General features: G+C 35.8%; 2 protein-coding genes across 7 annotated transcripts in view; one reads left to right on the top strand and one right to left on the bottom strand.

Annotated features, from left to right (window-relative positions):
- LOC126368653 (uncharacterized) overlaps positions 1-22,110 on the bottom strand; it is a 338,846-nt gene that overhangs the window by 225,171 nt on the left and 91,565 nt on the right. The gene's annotated exons all lie outside the window — the stretch shown is intronic.
- LOC126368652 (extracellular serine/threonine protein CG31145) overlaps positions 1-22,110 on the top strand; it is a 129,007-nt gene that overhangs the window by 32,655 nt on the left and 74,242 nt on the right. For 5 of the 6 annotated variants that reach the window (XM_050012736.1, XM_050012737.1, XM_050012740.1 and 2 more), the window contains one exon: positions 18,103-18,135. In XM_050012736.1, the coding sequence (XP_049868693.1) occupies positions 18,103-18,135 (33 nt within the window). Of the gene's footprint in view, positions 1-9,313; positions 9,337-18,102; positions 18,136-22,110 lie in introns of those variants that run through there. The other variant, XM_050012739.1, reaches the window with a different exon arrangement.

Below are 22,110 nucleotides of genomic sequence, written 5' to 3'. Positions count from 1 at the left end.
CTCCCCAGCGTTTTCCCGTTTTTCACAAGGCCCGCTTATCTAACCCGAAGATTTGACAGGTTCGGTTTTTTTACAGAAGCGACTGCCTGTCTGGCCTTGTAACCCGCTAAGTGAGAACCAGCCCATTACTTACAGGTTAGGTCACATACCTCCGGAACGCATTTCCCGAGAATGTCGGTTTCTTCACGACGTTTTCCAAACATGAATTCCAAAACAAATTCGAAAATCATTGGTTTAAGCCCGTGTTAGGATTCGAGCCTGCGATCTCGCAGATTCCAGATTCCAAAGGATAACATAATAAAATATTCCATCGACACCATCTACACGACGAATAAGATTAAACAAAAGTTAAGCGACACCTCATGTAAAAACCTACTGATATTGACATTGTTTACGTTAAAGGTTAACCGAATGTGTCTTACCTTACAGTTACGACAATTTCCAAGACAGTTTTGTGTAAACAACATTTCATATTATGTTCCATGTAATAAGAATTTACTTTTATCTCGGTCATTGTATAAACTTCTTTTTTAAACGAAGGATTCTGGAACCTGTTGTGTTGTGATGGCAAGCCAGTCGTAAATGTAAACGAACGTGTTTTTTATTTGTAAATCGGGTTCTGAGTGTAATTATCGTGCAATATTACAAGGTATTATGTAAAGGCTGTTAAAACCAGACGATGATCGCTGTAGTATGCAAATTATGAACCGGTCTTATTTATTTTGAATGCCGTCCGCTAAATTCACTAAGGATTTATTACCTTCCTCAATTTGCAGCCAGTTTTGGTACGATAGTTTGCGTCATACAACGTGGTGTCAGGTGAGCCCATAGCCCATAGATGACAAAAACCCTCTGTCAAATTTTACGACATGCCAAGAAGACAAGAATTAAGCAGCTGAAAGCGTTTTGTTTGCTTTCTCAGACAAATTGCCAAAACAAAACATAAGTACATAAGTTCACGGCTATATCGCATTGGGTTAGTCACAAATAAGAACTAAGTAAGCACACCTCATCGGACTTTCTGTTAGACCAGCGTGATAGGTGGTGAGCCGTATCGCTGTCTACAATGCCAAGCCAACTGTCTTAGTGAAAACTGTACTTAAAATAATCCTCAATTAATGCAAGTCCGGTACTTACCGGAATTCGACCCGGAGCTCTGCGTTTGATGAGCAAGCGAGTGCACCACAGAACCACAATGACTTAAATTGACAGTGCAAATTATATTGCGTACCTAAATGTAATTTATTGATCATAATTGTTCATGCTGATACACATACAATAGCTGCTGACCTTGGTTGGGCAGTAGCGAAGTTCGAAATACTACAAAATTTACGCAGTTACCTATTCGATAACCGAGTTTACTTTTGTTTGATAAACTTTAAATTTAATTATACCTACGTACAGTTTATTTATTATGTACTATATAGTTTTTTTACTGGAATAGTCTGTCTGTGAGCGTAGAGTCTGCGCCATGACAGAGGTCTCGCGGCCGCGGCGCTTTATCTGTATGTATACAGGGTGTTAGTGACATGTAACAAAAGCTTTGGGGGACGATGCAGACCATGGTTCTGAGTCTCTCAGGCCTTTACATCTTTATCAGATGATTCAAACAGCGTTTCTGTGGCAGTTTTTAAAATTGCTGTAAAGTCCGATGCGAGAGCGACAGTAGCGTCATGTCTTTTTGTGTTTTTTAATGTTAATATCTATACTTTTGCGACGGGAAATTCCGTTTGATATCGACTCAGAATCATGGTCTGAATCATCCCTCAAAGTCTTCGTTACGATGTCACTAACACCCTGTATGAAATTATTATGATTTGACATTTAGTTCCATTGAATATTCTTTTGTAGAGCGTACTCTAAGTCTGCACTCCACATCGACGTTCACGTCGCTAACTGATGTATCTGTCATTTTTAGCGAATCTGTATTGTCAATAAGACACAAATTATTTTAGTAAAAAATTGCAGATACGCCAGTTTGTAAATTCAGACACGACATGTTCATACATTTTTTTCCAAATACTTACAAGTTACGCATGTTTGTTTAAAGGCAGAAAATGTCAAAGGTTAATTGAGGCTTTTGTAGCGTTAATGATCAATTTGTATGGAAGACGATGTGCCATTTTGAATTGATATTGCTGTACTTAAACATACAACAGTGGTAGCCCAGTTGGAAGTTCGCTTGACTCTTACTGTAAGGTCGCAAGTTCGAATCCAGCACGGAACCAAACCTATGATTTTCGAAATGCTTTTTCGAATTCATGTTTGGACCATAAATTATTATCACGTGCTCAACGGTGAAGGAAAACATCGCGACGAAACCCAAATACCTGATAAATGCGTTTGGGAGGTAAGTGACCTAATCTGTATTAGGCTGGCTTTCCTTTTGCGGGTTGGAAGGTCCGACAAGCAGTCGCTTCGGAAAAAAACTGGACCTGTCAAATCTTCAGATTAGGTAAGCGGACCCTATGAAAACGGGATAACGCTAGGGAGATGATGATTGCTGTACTTAAATAATAGTACGAGTAAATACTTACTTAAGTACGTAAGGTACAATATAATATTATTATTAGTTTCTTTCTCACCTAAGGAAGTTGCAGGGCATTCCCATCATAAGTATGTAAGGGTCACTTAAGAAGTCTCGGGAAGTCTCGGCCACCACCGTTACTAAGATTTTTGAAATTAAGAATATTTTTTCTCACACCTCTAGTGTAACTGATTCTGCATTTATTTATCAATTTATTTATTTATTCTGCCTGTGGTGTAGTATTATTGCATCGTCATTTTAGAACACAAGCCCTCTACTATATCCCAATTGGGGTAATCAGAGGCACATTCATCACAAGATAATCTAAGTACCCACATTTAGACATTTTTGTCATTTTAGTTATGGATTAGTTTGAAGCAAGAGAAGTGTGTCAGGATCGAAGCAAATGGAATTTTATAGTCTCTGCTTACCCCGGTGGGAAATAGGCGTGAGTTTGTGTATGTATGTATATGGATTTTTAAATTATTCCAAGAGATTAATTAGCAAATATCACAAGTGGGGTTAATGTCGTTCACTCAGAAGTGTTCCAGATTGCTTTTACAGTCATAATACAAACAAATGAGGAACGTTTGTTTTTTTGGGTTACGTTGACTGTGACAATCAACTCAAGTATCAATTGGACTTACTCATATATACTTACCTTGTTTACAACATTGGTATTCATCAATTGCCTTCATTACAAAGACAATACTTTTATATTTCTGAGAGAAATGCAGATATTAAAAATCGCATGCAAATCCATGCAGTGGTTCTCGAGATTAGCCAGAACATACATAGGACAGATTTCCCTAAGCTTTAATGGTCAACACTACCTATACCTCTATAATCGGTACATCGGTAGATCGTAATCTATACCATGGATAGAATGTTCTCAAAGCTAGTGACGGCAATTATGTCGATTATGCGCGGCCGCCTGTTCCGATGACACAGTGGCCAATCGAGCAATGGCCGCCGGTGTCTCGCTGACTCAGGGCTGCCAAAAAAAACAAATAAAGGTGATTTAAACTGCGGTTCTACTAGAGTGGAGGCGGACCCTAGGGAGCATTATGATATATTTATGATACGAATTTCGTTGCTGTGACAAGTTTTGGCGCGCATTTTTGCTTTTCTAGTTCAGTGCAGTTCTACAGGAACAAGCACAAGGCAACAAATCGTAACGCTCCTACAATAGTGGCTGCAGCAGAAATACAAACTGCAATCAGAGACGGAATTTAAAAAGAAAGCTTTAAAATTCTATGTTTCTACTAGGTAAGTCTAGGTATAAAGAGAAACTATGTATAAAGACAGAGCGTACTCTCCATACAGCTTAAGTTAAGTTAAATAGGCACTCATACTCACAAAAATACAGCCAAAAGTATAATTTCTAGTTTTACTATTGGTTGGATACCATGAAAAGTGACAGCAGTGACAAAGTCAGTGACAGTGACAACCATAACGGACACGCTGCGCGCACGCTACGCGGCCGGTCGTACTGGCCGCACAACTTTCGCGACTCGTCCCAATAATGCTCACGTTACGTCACCATTCCAACACGCGACTGACAATGCTCTGAGGTTACTTGACACTTTGACCTCAGTGTAATGTTCTACATGATACGCGGCTCTTTCGCGGAAATTAGATTGATGTGCGCTTGCGTGTTTTATAATTGTATTGTTAACATGATGCCATGATGCGCTGTATTAGTGATAGATTGGATCCATCAGGACATCATGTTTTGTTGTATCATTGATTTTAGGCTGATTCGCGGATTTACTTCCTCAAAGGTATATTGTAGGTAGTGTATTTCGATAATTAAAACTAACTGTAAAGTTAGAATTGAGGTCTATTGGAATTAATTTATCTTTATGTTATGCTTTATGCCATTTAGTGAAAAACCTTATGCCCATAACATAATTTATACTAAGTAATGTAAAGCTACCCACATCTTACTCTATTGTCTCTGTTCTGTGCTACTCCTAATGTCTCGGCTGGACAAACACTTCGACCTCATCATTATTATGTTTATTACCATTGCCTACACCTAACTCGAGAAAATAGGCATGATGCATCCTTTTATAATGTTGGCTATTGTTTAATCTGTCTCCTGAGTAATATTTATTGAGATTTTAATAGGTAAAGTAGAGGTCGCCAACGCACCGTCTCGTGTAGGTTCTATCGTATCATCTTTGTCTTAGAATCAATTGTATAATAACCTCTAATTTACTCTAGTAGTCTGGCTCTATATATTATTAATGGAATCATTCATATCCGTTTTGATGTTATTACATACTTTGTGTGTAAAGTCGATGGCTAGATCTGTATCTAGCCTATACTATTCTGGGCTGTCCCAGGGCTGAATACAGCCCATAGAGCAACACGGACCTCCGCGGAACGGAGGGGAGTGGCCATAGAGTTAGTTGTCATTGTCAATACAACATTATAAGCCATTTTTCGCGGGGTGTGATACGTCACGTTGTGGTTGTACCAATTATCGATGAAAAGAATATCGATAAATTTTAAAAATCTTTTAGGGAAATCGTGTTTAAAATATGATAAAAATGTAATGTAATGTATGTAGATTTGGCAAAATTGGAGTGGAGGAAAATATTATTGATGAAATGGGAGGTAAAACAAGTAAAAGTACCACGCCTGCGTATGTCTACTTCTTTCCCGTGTTGCTCTTTGATTCAGTCTAGTTAGGTATAAACGTCCAGGAAATAAGCCACTGCAGGCTACATTTTAGTGGTTCCAATGGTTTACTAGTTGTAACTAGTAAGTAAGTAAGTGGTACAGATAATGTCAACAATAGCAAAACGGTTACTAGATCGAGGTCTGTCTGTGTCGGGAACACTACTGCCAGTATTGCTGCTAATCTCCGCATTACCACGGTGCGCCTGCGGCGATCAGATTTCTCGATGATTGCTCGCAACTGAGCCACCTACTTTTATAATGCTAGCGCGGATCACGTCGCCGATAAACGGACGAATTATTGTCTATGATTCCTAAATGAAATGTTTGTCTATAACCGGTATTTTGCCCGAAGTTTAATTTGAGTAAGATTTTCTTCTACATACATAAACTCCCGCACGTAATCCCTAATGGGGTGGGAAGAGCCTCTAGTAATTGATACGAACTCCTAAGATAGATATGATGGGACAAGGGATCGGTCTATCGCTCATAACAATGTCCATCATGTTGGAAAGGACACAATCCCACTGTCAGATTTCACGTCATGCCGGGAAGATTTCCTTCTACTACCTACTTATTATTTAAGTGAGTGAGTTACCATACAAGAAAGACGACTTGACTAGTGTAGTGTTTATCTTACGGAAGGCATGATGAGTTCTTTCGCTTTATTATGAATTCTGACTCACGATTTCGTCAATAAACGCGTGACACATTTGTTGATGACTAAAATAATAAGATTTTTTTGTATAATAAACCCACTAAACTTTTTCACTTTTGATTTATTTAGGACGTTCAATTAGTAATTTACTACTAATAAATATATATAATAATAATAAATAATAATTTACGACTAATTATAACTGAAAAACCAAATCGATGCGGGGCGGAGAGTGTCAGGTCTATATGTAGAATTATTATTTATTCTATGGTTATGGTCTGTATTTGTCCAAGACTGTCGAATACCTAGAAGACAATAGGCTAAAAAGTCCGGAACTGATAAGATACACTGACTCGAAAAACAGTCTGGTAGCTCTTATATAGGGCATCGCAGTGACATCGTAACGAAAACTTTAATAGATGATTGAAACCACGATTCTGAGTTGATATCAATGAAAAGTATGAAACTGAAAATAATGAAAAAAAAACACTAAAATTACATGAATTTTTCGACAAGTAATTCCACTTGATATGAGCTCAGAATCCTGGTCTGAGTCATCCCCCGCAGTATTCGTTACGGTGTCGCTATCACCCATACGTACATGTATGGCTACCAATACCGAGGGGGATGATTCAGTTCATTATTATTTTTCTATTATAAATTTTCCATCGCAAAAGTATAGAATTGAAAATAATAAAAAAAAAACGAAAAAAAGTGAATTTTGCGACGGAAAATTCTACTTGATATCAACTCAGAATCATGGTCTGAATCATCGCCCTCAGTATTCGTTACGATGTCACTGACACCCTGTATAGGTGTATGGTCCGGACGTATCTTCCATAATTCATAGATTTTTGTAAAACAAAGGCGATCCTTGCATTCCCCTCTTATTGCGATAACAATGTGAAATTATAAGGGACTTCCTCTTTCTTGGTCGTCAACTACATGGCCATATAAAGTCGTTTGTTCCTATTCTGGCCCATATTTAAGCAAACGAATACCTAGAAGAGATTCCTCTCATAGTATTGGTATCTATAATGAAATAACATAAACATAACATAAACTCACGACTATATGCCAATTGGGGTCGTCAGAAGTACATTCATTACATAAAATAAGTACTCACGCATCACTGAGCTTTCTGTTAGACCAGCGTGATAGGTGATGTGCCGTATCGCCTTCTATTAATGATCAAGCGAACTGTGTTAGTGAAATCTGCACTTAATTAAGATAAATTAATAAATCATTTGGAGCTCGGTGGCGCAGCGGTTAACGCGCACGGTCTGCGATTGTTGAAGTAAAGCAACTTTCGCAAAGGCCGGTCATAGGATGGGTGACCACAAAAAAAAAGTTTTCATCTCGAGCTCCTCCGTGCTTCGGAAGGCACGTTAAGCCGTTGGTCCCGGCTACATTAGCAGTCGTTAATAACCATCAATCCGCACTGGGCCCGCGTGATGGTTTAAGGCCCGATCTCCCTATCCATCCATAGGGAAGGCCCGTGCCCCAGCAGTGGGGACGTTAATGGGCTGATGATGATGATGATGAATAACTCATTTGTGCAAATCGGTACTAGGGTTCGAAACGGCGCTCCCCGTTTGAGAATCAAGCAGGTGAACCCCAGGACCACAGTGGCTATTATAAAATAAATAGTCATAATGTGGGTTGGGGCTTATTCGTTGTATGTTATACTTAAAGAAATAATACATTTTAATACGGTTATAAATATATATTATTCTACTGAGCATATATTTTTAAAGCCACATTTTACAGGTAATATTTTAATCTGTGGCTTATAACTTTCAATCCGTAGTAACTACTGGCAGGCATGAATCACTCATTCGAAGGACGGACAAACTACAATTTTCCGCATGTCGAAAGAACTGACCATGCATTGAAGGAAAAGAATTACATAAAACAATAAGAAATATAATATATAAATTAAATTACGTGAGAACTTTATAGTTATAGAGCTGGCGTTTATATTAAGTATGTGTCATGAATAAATGGACGCAGCCTTAACAGTAACCTTGAGTAATTCATACACAACGGTAATCAGGTAAGCGTCAGTTAGCCTTGCTAGGTCCAATTTGTTCTGACAAAGTCCCGATTGTTGCGATCCAGGACAAAGAAATTTGGACACAAGACTGCGAAGCGGTTCAGCGGGACAACTCTTAGTAACCATCAAAATCTATGTAGGTCTTCCGTGTAAATCGGACACTTAGCAAGACTACATTGTCATTACCTATCATTCGAAAGTTCTGCCTCAAGATACCAAACCAGAGCATCGAAAAGCTGGAGAAACCTTTCGTCTACTTTTAACTCTGCCCACCCTCTTAGCGATTATAAGCGTGAGTTTAATGCATGATGACTTGTTTTACGAGAATTGAACGTTGGGTAAATGTAATCAGAAACAGTTATTTACGATACAATTTTATGCGCGTCTCTTGCAAAATCCAATAGCTATGTTTTACGACGTGAATTTTACTTTTAGATTTCTGATATGAAGTTTATAGAAATGTAATATTTATTGTTTTGTGAAGACAAATATTTAAAGTGGCCTTTCGTTTAAAACGAACCTAAGTGTTATGAGTTTGTGCTTTTAACGGTTCAGTTACGAGTGTTATTCTACGATTATTCGATTAATTGTAACATACTGAAAGTATTATGACATTGTAGTAGTTTTTATGTACTATGAAATTATGGTTCATTATTAATATTCGTAACTACTGTGTTACGATGTAATCCAGCATATTTTTTGTCTCGACTACAGCAAAGCCAAAAGGTAATAAAATATGTCTAGTATCGAGTCAAAATGTATATGTTTTTTTTACTATAAGTTTTATATTTCACGCGAAAACAATTGTTTACATTATTATGAATCAATATGTAGTCTTGTAGAGTCGAAATTGAATACTAGTACTTCTTGCACCGCAGATCACATTTTGGTTACTAATACTACTTTTACTATGCACTTGGAAAAGTAGAGTCCGAAATGAATTAATTTAAATTCAAATGTTCTTTTTAAATTTCAACAGATGTTTTCTTTCCCGTTTCTAGACCATAACTAATCAATAGAAATGGGCCAAAAATGTGTTCCAGGCAACCTTGTCCGCAGGGCCGCGTACAATCGTCTCTCGACTCTCGTAATAGAGTTGCGTGGGCGCATCTTTCTCTCGCGCGTTCGCTCGACTCGCGCGCATGCCCGGGATCGTTTTACACGCCCTTTTATCTTTCCTCTTCATACTATTTCTCAGTACATTTTCCGACATGTGATTTTATTTGTAAATTCCACGCGGCTTTTTTAATTAAAGATTTTTCCGTGTGTGTGTGAATGTGGACTTCTGAACGATAGTGTTTTTTTGTGTGTGAATTGAAATTGTGACTGTGTGACAGTGTTTTGTTTTGCTATTTGAAAGTTCGCTGCAATGAGATATTTCCAGTTCTGTGTTATCATGATGTTCAGGTAATTTATAATCATTTTTTGTATTTCTAAGTATTCTTTCTGTTCCGTACATAATCTGGGACGGAGACATGAACTTGTCGAAGAGATTGAATAAGGTCATTTTCTGCGTAACAAAACTACGATTTTACTGATAAGTCACAATAAGTGAATAAAGTTTATAAAACAAAGTTGTTCTCATACAATTTGTGAAACTGACCTCAACAGGCCTCGAACAGGCGTGAATTTATTTTATAAAACTGAGTTAGCTATAAATATCTGTTTTAAATCTACGTACTTACTTATTCATAGGCCGGTTCTTTGGTTCTTGTTGTGTCTAGCAGCCATGGTAGCTTATTATTAAATTGTAATTTCTAACAACGACCCGCTTCTGATAGTAATAACACCTTAATTACTCCATTGCCTTAACAAGGCTGTATCAAATTATAGGTACTGTCACATTATTACACGTTCACATGAGTGTTTTTTCAAAGTCATGACAGAAAACTAATGCTTATAAATGACATTTGAATAATTGCCTGCCTTGTATTTCCTGTCTTTATATTTATCTTACTAATATTAGCTAGGGTCCTCCGAAGCACGGATCAACTTAATTTCGGAAATCAAAAAGTGTTTTTTTGTGGTACATACCATCGCGACAGGACGTACTCATCAGGATTCGAACGTTTCATGCTAAATCTTAACAGTGATACGAATACGATAGACACAAGTCTGTCGTATGTACCAATACTATATAGACCAATCTATAGACCAATGTTATGTATAAATAACATCGGTCCGATAACCCGGCTCTAGGTTATATAATAAGGAACTAACTAATGTGCATATAACGATAAATACAAGGTGCTAGTAGTCCTTTTTAAAACGATCCACACTATCAGCCCAAAAATGTTTGAATATTATTATGTACTCATAAAAGTACTAGGTATCTAGGTAGGTACTAGGTTCCATTGAGTTATTACCTGCTATTTATACACGAATGATATACACGTATTCGCATCAACAATGTAATTTTTTTAATCTTATAGTTATTATAGTCATTTACATTTGGCGTTTGCTTACTTTAGCTGCGTCATAAATTTAATTTAATTTAAGTACTTTTAAATAAATAAATCCGAAATGAGGTTAACGTTTGTTTACAACTCTCACTGTTTATTAATTTATGTACATATTCAACTGTACGGCTCCTCATTGGCAAGCAAATGGCTATTCAGTTTACAACATTATTACTGAACTATCTTCATTATGCGTAACACAACAATCATATCATGCCTCATACATACATTGCGCCGACGATAGATAGATAGATATACAACTTGAGGTTTGAAGACAAGAATGCTTAGAATTAACCGTCTGGGAACCAATAATAATATTATAATAATAACAGTTTTTTATTTAAAGACATCAATGGTCAAGCAAATGTGTTAGGACAATGGGTCTTAAAATTATGTTAACAAAATTAATATATTAATGAAGATTAATGTCAAACCAATAAATTTCAATTTAATAAATAAATAAATTTAAATCATAATTATAATAAATTCAAATAAGTATTATTTAGAATAAGTATTCTTCTTCGTCTTTCTGTTCCTTTCCTGTCGGAGATTGGACAGCACCAGGACTATTCATATTTTGAACTGCCTTCACTTCAGCCAGGAGTCCCGCCTCCGCCGACACTTCTTTTTCCCTTGAATAATAAGAATAAACAATGAATAAGTATTAGGCAGCCCAACTACCAGCAATTGAACTAAATATTTAAATAAACATATTATAACTTCTAGGGCCCTTTGTTGAGGTTTTCTCACAGGTATGTAAGTAGTTACATAAATCGAAAAATTTCTCATGGACAGGAGGAGGACCCGGTAGTATAATGGTTAACAGCGCGTCCCTGCTTGACAAGAGCTGCGAATTTATTTTCTCTTTATTAGATACAGGTTGAGAAGCTGCAGTACAAATATTCTTACATATATGTATAACAATTGTCGATTCTAAGAGTAACTATACTAACTAAATAAATATATTTTTTAGGTTTTGGTTGGGCAGAGGCACAAATTACTTGCAAGCCTACTTCTTATTGTAGTCTTAGGACTAAAAGATAAAATGCTGAAACGTATAGTGACAGGTTACCATAGCCCCTACCTAATATGCTGGAGGACATTGTCCCTAATGCTGAAAGCAGACCAAAATTCATCCGCACCGTACGCGCTGTTTCCTGTTCATTTGTTGGCACCTTTATAATATGTATTTAAGCGAGTGTTACGCAGCGAAACATATTCCACCTTTTTTTTTGTTAGGAGTTCCTACATTAGGTAAAATGAATCCTATATGACCTACCTACTACAATGAACTAATTACCTTAATTTTAGGTATTAAATAATTCAGTTAATATACCTGTAAAACTTAACTTTTCCCTGACTTTGTGTAAAAGGCTTATCTTTGAAGGTTGTTCTAGTGAGTCACACAGGTATTTCCATGCGGGCCCGACCCTGATTTAAACCTGCTTTATAAAGTTACATGTGTAGTACGTAAATGTTAATTAAATAGATGTGACATTAAATTATATTATACCTAAATGGGATTTAAAATAAAATTCGGAGTTATGATTCAAAAATGCACTCCGCCTCGGTTTCAGTTCTTGTAGTATAATTATAGAATTGTTGCGGTTTTCTGACACGCAAAGTATTCAACTTTTGCGCATTTCACCTCAACCTATCTCTTATTTAGAGGTAAATTGCAAGTAACTTATAAGTACCCGATCCCTACGATTAACATCAAGTTAACAATCACGCAACTCTTTTGCCAAATTGCTAGACCATATTATAACTTGTTTTATCCTCCTAAGACCGAATGTTCTTTATAAATCCAAACCCCATTGTTTAACTATGTGTCTGGAAATCTCGGTCTTAAGAGGATAATTTAACCCGGTTATTATCATAATTAAGACACATAATAACGGGTTCTTACTGCGTTTAAATTAGGGATATGAGACTCCTGGTATCCCGTGATCATGGCACTTGCAACAGTGTCGAAATATCTCAGAGTCTCATATACCTGATTTAAACGCGGTAAGAACTCGTTATTATGTGTTTTAATCATATTATAACTGTTATGAATATTTTGCAACGTGCTTGTGCGAAGTCAGTTGAAGCACCGGACCTGTCTCCGACCTTGGACTACGGAACCAAACCGGTACTGTTATGTAAACAGAGTCACCGAATGTCATAAAACATTACGAAAAAAGTAGCAAAGGCATCCTTTAATTCAATTTTGTTTCATACATTGTAAATCCGAATGGTGTTGGAAGAGTCGTATGTTTTTGTAAGTAAATAATAATTTCGTTATTTTTAGGTACATTCTTCTTCTTTGCGAGTCGATGGCGATCGAAACTAAATTAGGACCTAAATATCTTTAGGTACTTACATTAACAAATAACTTTAGTAGATACTATTATAAATTATGAAATTCAGATTACTAAATTAAGACAGATGTAAAGGTGACTATAAAAGTTCTCTTTTTTCTATTTACTTAACTTATTTATGAATTTTAATAAAGAAAAAATGCAATAATAAGTACGTTCTAATTTGGTAGTTTCTTAGGTCAAAGACAAATTATGAAATTCTGATTAAGTACTAAATAAAGACAGATTGAAAACTGACGAAAACATTTTTTTCTATTTAACTTATTTATGAATTTTAATCAACAAAAACGTAATAAATCCGACATTTTATTACGTTTTCCTATGACGTCACAAGTTGCTTTTTTATACAAATTCCATAAAAATCCTGTTTTGACGTATAGTAAAAAGTAAGTGATTTGACTAGTTGGAATCTACCCTATTATTACCAAATGGGATTCAAAACTGTGACTTTCGGATGCAAGGTCAGGTCTACTGGTACTCGGGCAGTACAGCAAAAAACAACTGTGATAAGCAATGAATACTAACGGACACTTGTCAACGATTCTAATTCCGTAGTTTGACATTGACAAATTGTCGCGAATGTAAAATGACTGGGAAAAGTAACCACGTCAGAATATCTCTTTTTAAAACATATAATTGGTATTTAGAGTTTAAAAAAGTATATCGTGTCGTCAGTCCAAAGTGACGAACATATAATGTGAGAATATCTTTGTCTTTCAGGGGTTCCAAAAAGACCCTATTGAAGCAATTTATAAAAAAGACAATAAGTATTGCGTTTTGACATTTGCGCATAATAAAAGTAAGTGCGCAGAGTCAACAAACGTCAAATAGTAATAAGTATTCTTTCTTTAGATGAATTGCGTCAATGTGGCCATTTTTGATTCCCAGGTCTCGAATACTCGAAGTTCGACTTTAAGTATTTGCTTTCACTCAGCAGAAAAGTACACACAAAACTGAATTAATCGGCCGAGTTAATTCTAAAAAATATACTTCTTTAGAACTAACTTGGCCACATCAAACTCAACCATCCTATATAAATAAATAAATAAATAAAAAGAGTTTATTTCGGACATGTTCCATAGTGGTTAGTAACAAGCAATAAACAACTTAATCTAGTGTTAGTAATAGAATGATAAAAATAAAATAACATTTACACACGACACGGCTCGACAATTATAAATAACAAGAAAACGTACACATTAATACAACACATTACTAATAAGCAGGTTCCCACCGCCTGGTCACCGGTATCTGCAAGAAGGTATCTGGTATCTGGTGGTATATACAGAAGATGAACAAAATAGGGTATATTTTAGTTGTTGGGCAAAGATACAAGTTGTCTGAGGACAACATACCAAGAAAGATTATGACAGTAGCAGTAGATTAGATACTATACAGTGATATGTGACTTTACTGACAGTAAAGGTACTTTAGTTGATATGACTTGTCTATAATAATATTATAAGCACCTATGTTAAAATGACATTGACCAAAATAATTAAGGTCAAAAATTAATTCCGCATTTCCTTTGCAGAGCATATTTCATTGACTGTTCAGTTGAACGACTTTAAAACGCTTAAGGAGGTCATTGTCACGTGTTTAATTAAAACGAAATATGTAATATTTTTATTTGATATACCTGCACAAGTACGCACTTGTTGCGCCTGCTAAATACCTCAGCTAATTACACGCTTTAACTAGCCGATTCTCTTCGCGGAGTCGTCTCAGTATTATGATTAAACGTATCAACATGTATATATATAATCTATATGTATACTGACCATATATACAATCAGTTCTAATACAGGTGTGCACCTATTTACCCGCTGAGTTTTTTAAATAATTGGCAATTCTAATTGTCGTACCTTTAGTACAATAATTATGTCACCGAAACATTTATTATTAGTTTGTCGATGTGTACCTCTCTCTCTCTATTTAAGAGCTGTGCTCTTGTCGGATGTGTACCTATCCAATCAAAAATAAATTGATTGGGCATAGGATTGCACTGCCGTCTATTTTAGTCCATTATCTAGCTCCCAGTGTTATTGATTTACAAACATACATTTTATAGCTTAAACATTTATACTTCGCATTTGCAGTAATTGGAAACGGTTTGACGTAATATTGCAGTTTGTAACAAGGTTAATTATGATTAGGGCTATACTAATCTAAACGAATCCGTGATAGTCCTGTACCGAGAATGGGTGACTTACATCGTAGTGTTAGGGTTTGATTACCGGTAGCTCTTTAAATCATTGAATTTGCCTTTACGAGTTTGAATTCATAATTGTATCTCGTAGCTTGTGGTTTCCAGGTTTTGTGCCCGGTTATTGACATTTTTTGGGTCGCCTCCTACTACATAGCACTCAAACGTACTTGGCGAGGTGTGAGTGCATTATGTACTGTATAGTCATGAGCAATATCATGTACCCACTTTAGGACCCTGTCGCACAAACGGTTTAATTTGTCAAAAAAATTTAATGTGACATAGTACTAAAGAATAATTGAGAATAATATATTGATTATTGATAATTGGTTAATTAATTGATTAGAGTAATTGGTCTTATTATAGTTGTCTATATTTTTATTAATGTAAAATTGTAAGCCTATGTTCAATAAAGATTATTATTATTACATAGTACTAAAGTGTATACATATTACGGGGTATCCCCGGAAATTTTGTGATAACGCCTGTATAGGTGTAATGATATGTTATCACAAAATTGCATATTTGGGACCCAAACACATAATATTAACATCCATCACACCGCCGTGGCAAACTCATAATATACACCAGAAGACAACAAAACTTACGTCCGGAAGCTGTTAGGGGTGACGGGCTGGCCACAGCCACAAGGCAACAGAGGAAACTAGACTACCTACAGCTACTTTTGATATGAATCAATGCAAGGTGACAGCCCTATCGAAGACTTCGACCAATACCCGTACGACGTCTATCTACCATAGATAGCATTCGCTATTGGTCGAAGTATAAAAAAAAACAAAGTTTATCAAAAACTGTATTTACTGCATTTTTTAATCTAATTAGTCAAGCCTGTTATCAAGCTTTGCCTTAATAATTGAATTGGATAAGAATAATTATATTTTTTGCGGCTTGTTTGCCACCATGTTGTTGTGACATCGCTCCCAATCACGTGGCGAAGATAGAATCGATTTTGCTCGATAAATTTAAATAATATCTACTTACTAAATATAACATGTAATTTTTTCAAAGTTTTCTTTAGTTGGTGGTATAACAACAGGGATATAATTCTCTTTAATAAATCCTGAAGACAAGAATATTATGACGTGACGATTCACTAGGAAAAATAATTACCATTGGTTGGTGAGAATAGAATGTATTTTTTAAAAAATAATACTATTTTATTTTCCACTTTAGCCATAGCATTTCCGAATCCGCAGAGAGTGATAATAATTAACCTTGGAAACTTTGTCGTGGGTATTACTTAGTATTGGAGATTTCTGATTTCCGACAGCGCCAAGCGCGAGAGAGCAAAACGAATTGTTTTTTTTTTATTTAGCCAGAATCTCATCTGTTAGCAAGGGACTATGTGGCCTAAGGGGGGACCCGCTTACTTAACAAATGCCTATTAACTCTAAAAAAAAGAAAAAACTTGAAAACTCCAAGATTATAATGTTTAATTTATTCTCGTTATCCAAGCTTCACTATTCAAAGATAAACAATGAGAACAAATTACCCGTCTCTATAGATTTTCTAGTTCAGTAGGCTATAGCATGACCTCGAGTTTTCTCATAATAATTACAGTTCAATCAATTGAAGCTAATTGTCTGGGACATTGTTTCATATAAATTACTCTATTCATGTTAACTTATTACCGCATTGGTTTTCTAGTATTTATAGTACTTCTTTTTTCTGTTACGATTGTTTAATAAATATTCTGTAACATCATGTAAGTAATATTCGTTACACGAAGGAAACTTTCTACACAACGTCCCACTTATCCAACAGAAACATTGAGTAAATACTTATCTGTTTGAGTTTCAATTAGGAAACTTAGTATTATTATTGTTATGATAATAATAGTACTTAGGTACTTATTAGGTATTATTATATTTTTGTACTCCTCTGGAGTCCACGATTCAGTTTATCTATTTATAATTATGATGGATATCTATATAGACAATTCGCCACGATATTTAAAATATACGATCAGTATAAGAATAAAAAAAGAGAAATATTAAACTCAAAAGTGTCGTTATTCTTACTTTTTTTATTTTTGAAAATAAAAATGAAAATAATTAACCTTGGAAACTTTGTCGTGGGTATTACGTAGTACCTATTGGAGATTTCTGATTTCCGACACTGAGTTTTATTGAAGGGATAATGCGGGCGCTCACATAAAAACTATTTTTCTCAAATTAGAAACTAATATAACAGTAGGTACAGTTTCCACGTTCAATAAGAGGTCTTTTACTTATACTTACTTAATATGATAATTCAAAAAATACAGTTGACTACTTAGTATATTTACATAGCTAGGTGGTATATTCTTTTTATCGTGACGAAGGAATATTTAAATAGCGGCAGTTAAAGCAAGTTTGCGTTCTGAGATGCAACTTGTTGTTTGATTTCAACGTCTGCCCCCTAATGACCATTCCCCCTTCTTTAATGGGGGCGGAGTGTCGGTTACTTACTTACATTTTACTGGGGGTTATTAATATTTATTACAAGACATTTGGGTATTTCAAGCTTCCATTGGATGACTGCCCTGTCGTTAAGGGTGCTGTAAAGTGAAATATGGTTCGTGTATCAATACTCTTTGTAGTCGACTATTATACTTAATATTAGCTGTCCTAAATGTCTGAAGTCATTATTACGTAGATGTAAATGTTAATATAATTTATGATATAAGTATTCAAAAACGCAATTTTAGAGCTAAAGTTAACAACAATGTAAAAATAATATTTACATGAAGTATTTATTATAAAGTAGTTGTTTATTGGTTGTCTATTAATAAACAATCTACAAGGTTCAATCCTCCAGAGCACAGAAGTTTTTTTTTTTTTTTGACGTGACTTATTGTAGATTTGCCGCAGATGGCATTAACTACTTGGCCGGACAAATGGGAGAGCACAGAAGTTAACTTAAAATTTTGTAGCAATTTCCATAAGTCGTCATTGGCTTGTCCATTTTGTTAGGGGTGGTTTTCCACCTAAATACATAACCTACCTAACCTACATATTTGTGATAATCTTCATCAACACATACAGGTTGAAGATGTTGCCATAATTTTGTTAAGATAAATGCAGTGGAGTGAGCGTAATTTGATGCTTAAAATATTATTAATTTATCTTTCTTTTCTTTACAGAAACCTGGGTGCGGCCCTTTACTTCTGCTTTGGGTGAGTTCAAAAGTATTTCTACCGTTACTATGTAGCTAATTACCACAAAATGTGAGTTTGCATTTTGCTAAGTACCGAACAGTGTCGAACAACTTTTCAACTTTAAAAACATGACGAACTTTAGTTAGAAATCACAGCAACAACTTAAGAAAACTTTAGTTTCGAGTTTAAAAGTACTACATAAACAAATGTGTACAAGAGAGATACTAAAAAGTGATTCATTCATCTCTTGATCTTCTATTTTCATTTCTTCGACCGGCAACTTTCCACTTTTTCACGCTCTCTAAGAATTGAAGGTAACTATTTACCTACTTACTTTTTTGTCTAGTTCAAAGGTTAGGTTTTGTTACATTACTTACACAACAAAATCATAAACAGCATTATGCCTCCCACCGCTCAACACAGGCTTCCCCTCGATTAACCGGAAGGGATATGGTGCATACTCCATCACACTGCTCCACTGCGGGTTGATGGAGGTGGTTGAGCTAGTAGTCTGGGACCTACGACTTAACGAGCCTTCCATTGATACCGTAATCATCTTACTTTTTCGGACAACCAGGTGATTCAGCTTGTAAAGTCCTAGCGAAACAAAGGACAGTATCGCAAATTGATTTTCAACAGTGTCTCTATCGGGAATCGAACTCGGACCTTCAGATCGTGAGCCCAATGCAATACTTAGGTATTCAATTTTAAATAAGTAAGTACTAATTAAAAATGGGGTTGTCCTTGACCTTGCCTGGTGCAAGGCAACGGAGGTCTACGATGAGATTTTCGCCCAAAAGATGTCTAGCACTCGTGATATTATTTTGTGATATCTTTTATCTTGGAACCCGATTTCTATTAAATAAATCGATAAATTTTGACCAGTGGTGAAATTAGTTATGTGTAGGTAATCGTACCTACTTATTCTCACTCGAAAAATGCCTAGCACTCGTGATAGTATTTTGTGATATCTTTTATCTTGGAACCCAATTTTAAATAAATAAATCGACCAATTTTGATCGGTGCAGAAATTAATTATGTGTATGTAATCGTACCTACCTATTTTGTATGGTTACATTATCTTCTACCTCTTATCATAAATTGACCGTTATTTTTGTTTAACAAAAGTTTCAATCGTTCAATTAGCACGACTTTTCCGTAGTAGGTACATTAGTTACTCCACGCTATAACTCTACATTGTGGTTTATGCTGTATATATGTCCCTGTTATGGTATTTCTCACTTAAAGTCATAAACTCCGGTATGTAGCTCAACGATCATTGTGTGGTCTGAACCAGGTTGATAACAGCACCGTTGACACAATGAACGATATGGAATCCCACGGCAAGTGTAACGGACCTCGATTTATGAATTAAGAATTCTTTATAGATCAGAGTGGTTATAAAGGCCACATCAGAGCAATTCATCTAAAAAAGCAATATTGCTATTCGTCATTTTTTTTGCATTGCGCACTTACTATATGCTCGAATGTCAAATTGCAATATTGCTTTTTTAGGTGAATTGCTTCAAAAGGTGACAGATATGTTGGCAACACAAGTTTAAAAATGTTATATAATTCAGAATATTTTTATATGGCAATATTTTGCGGATTTGAATGGCCGACGCCTCCCGCGTTGTGTTTATAATAGTTTAAATAAATAAATGACAAGAAACAAACTGGTGTTTACACTCGAAATAAGAACCCTCCACCTCTCACCATCTACTACACCCTACAGTCCACAAAAGAAGAACCGAACAGATATAGAGACAGAGTTTCTTTTTTTTATAGTACCGCTTGACTTTGACTTTTTTAGAGAATATTAGTTTGTATGTTGTTGTTGATTGTTTACGTCCAATTAAAGGTGCAAATCAATCAGCTGCGCAACATTTGGCAATGCAGTTCGTTTCTATGGTGGATATCATTTTATTTCCGTGCCTGAGAACAGTGGTCGATGGAATAATAATTCACAATACGTTCGACAGCACTTGCAGACCAATTAATATCTTTGGTACGTAGCCAGCGTGTTGCAAAATATTTGAAGTATGTATAGAATGATAGGAATGCAAAGTACCTAGTGTGCAAATACAGAAGTCAATAATAATTATGTTAACACTTACAGACTCAGACATACGAGTAGGTTGGTGGTAGGGCTGGCAGAGGAAGACCTAGAAGGACGTACATTGAAAAGTTTCAGTACGATCTATTCTGAACCAGCGTGCGTGTATGGAACGATTGATGAATGTGGAGGAAGCAGGATCGAAGCAAATGGAATACCATATAGTTTCTGCTTACCCCGGTGGGAAATAGGCGTGAGTTTATTTATGAATGTAGACTCATACATATTATTATCATACTCCGCTGAGATATTTATAAAATTGAAGTGTAACGACACTTCAATACAGGACTTAAAAACAGTACCACAAGGACCACAGTCATTGTGGTCTTGTGGTACACCGGCTTGCTTCTCAAATGGGAAGCGCCGGTTCGAACCCCGGCACCGAACTTAAATCATTGAGTTATTAATTTATCTCAAGTGCAGTTTTCACTAACACAGTTTGCTCGACCATTATAGACGGCGATACGGCTCACCACCTGTCACGTTGGTCTAACAGACAGCTCGGTGAGGTGTGGCTACTTACTTCGTCTTGTGAATTGAGATATAGTCGTCAGCTTATGGTGATGTGATGCAAACATGAATTCAAACTCATAAAGAAGAACTGCTAAGAAGAGTTAAGAGTTATAGGATAAACTCAGCTAATCGGAAGCCTTTAGTTCCGTCTGACATCAGTCGAAAGTGAAGTTAAACAGCCACAACGCGCCCCTATGCAATTTTTCTGAAAGCCAACAATTACACGTCTCAGTGCACTCAGAAATATATGCTTGTGAACAACTTTCTATACCTAGTGCGAATGTCATGTCATAGAAGTGATGGATGGATAGACAACGATTAAACAAATTATTTGAAAGCAATCCGCCAACAACAATTTATCTTCGTTTTCAGTTATTATAATAAATAGGTGTGCGAAATCCGATTCGACGGAAAAACTTAATTCCTTTGATAAGACTATAACATCTGTAGTACAGTTTAGGTTACGTAATTGGGAAATCTGTTGGATAAATTAAAATCAGTGATACGAATTGTGCATTCTAAATTTATTATTATTTACTCGAGATGATAATTTGGACACCTAGTATATGTTATGATAATTTGGTACAAGTTGTATTAGAGGGCCAGATAGAGGATAAACGGAGGAAGGCCAAGACGAAGTTACTTAGACCAGATAAAAGTCCAAAGTCTCGAAATGCAGGGAGGTCAAAGAACTTCCGAAGGATCGACAAATATGTAAAGAGCTCTACCGTAACAACCTAGCTCTTTAATTTTGAATGAATGAAAGAAGAAAAAAAGGAATAAGAAATCATTGGCCTGTATTTCCATGTCACTTTGGTAGTGGTTGGGTCAGTTGAATTCGAATTTTAAACAAATAGGCAGGTGATGAATGGTTTATGACCTGAGATATCAATAACAAACAAACACATTTTTGGTAATGCTCCTCTACCTATTTCAACAATGTAATCGTATGTCGTTGTGAGATTTTGTTTGTGTGGCTCTCGTAGAAGAATCACCAACATTATAATTTAGCCACGCTCTTGTCAGTGTAGCATTCTTCACTCTTGGTTATCATAAGCCAAGTCTGTGATCTCTTTATTAGACATGAAGTTCGCCTTCTATTTAATTTGTTCCTTTGGCCTTACCCTTTCTCTCTTTTCTTCTATCTTCCCTTCTATGATGTAGAAGAATATTCTATCAAAAAAAAGATTACATGTCTAAATTGATCATCATAAAAAGAACAAGCAATCAGACAATAGCAATCGCAAATTCACAGATCTACAATGTGGCACGGCAAGTCCTGTAATAGTATTTGCTTGACGTAACGTGTCGAGTTACGTTTGCCTTCCAGCAGGACTGCGTCATGATCGCGTGCGCCACTCGGT

Source organism: Pectinophora gossypiella, chromosome 8 (genome assembly GCF_024362695.1).
Source record: "Pectinophora gossypiella chromosome 8, ilPecGoss1.1, whole genome shotgun sequence".
NCBI classification, from domain to species: domain Eukaryota; kingdom Metazoa; phylum Arthropoda; class Insecta; order Lepidoptera; family Gelechiidae; genus Pectinophora; species Pectinophora gossypiella.
The sequence above is the reverse complement of the archived record's forward strand: the minus strand, read 5'-3'. Positions and strand labels throughout refer to the sequence as shown.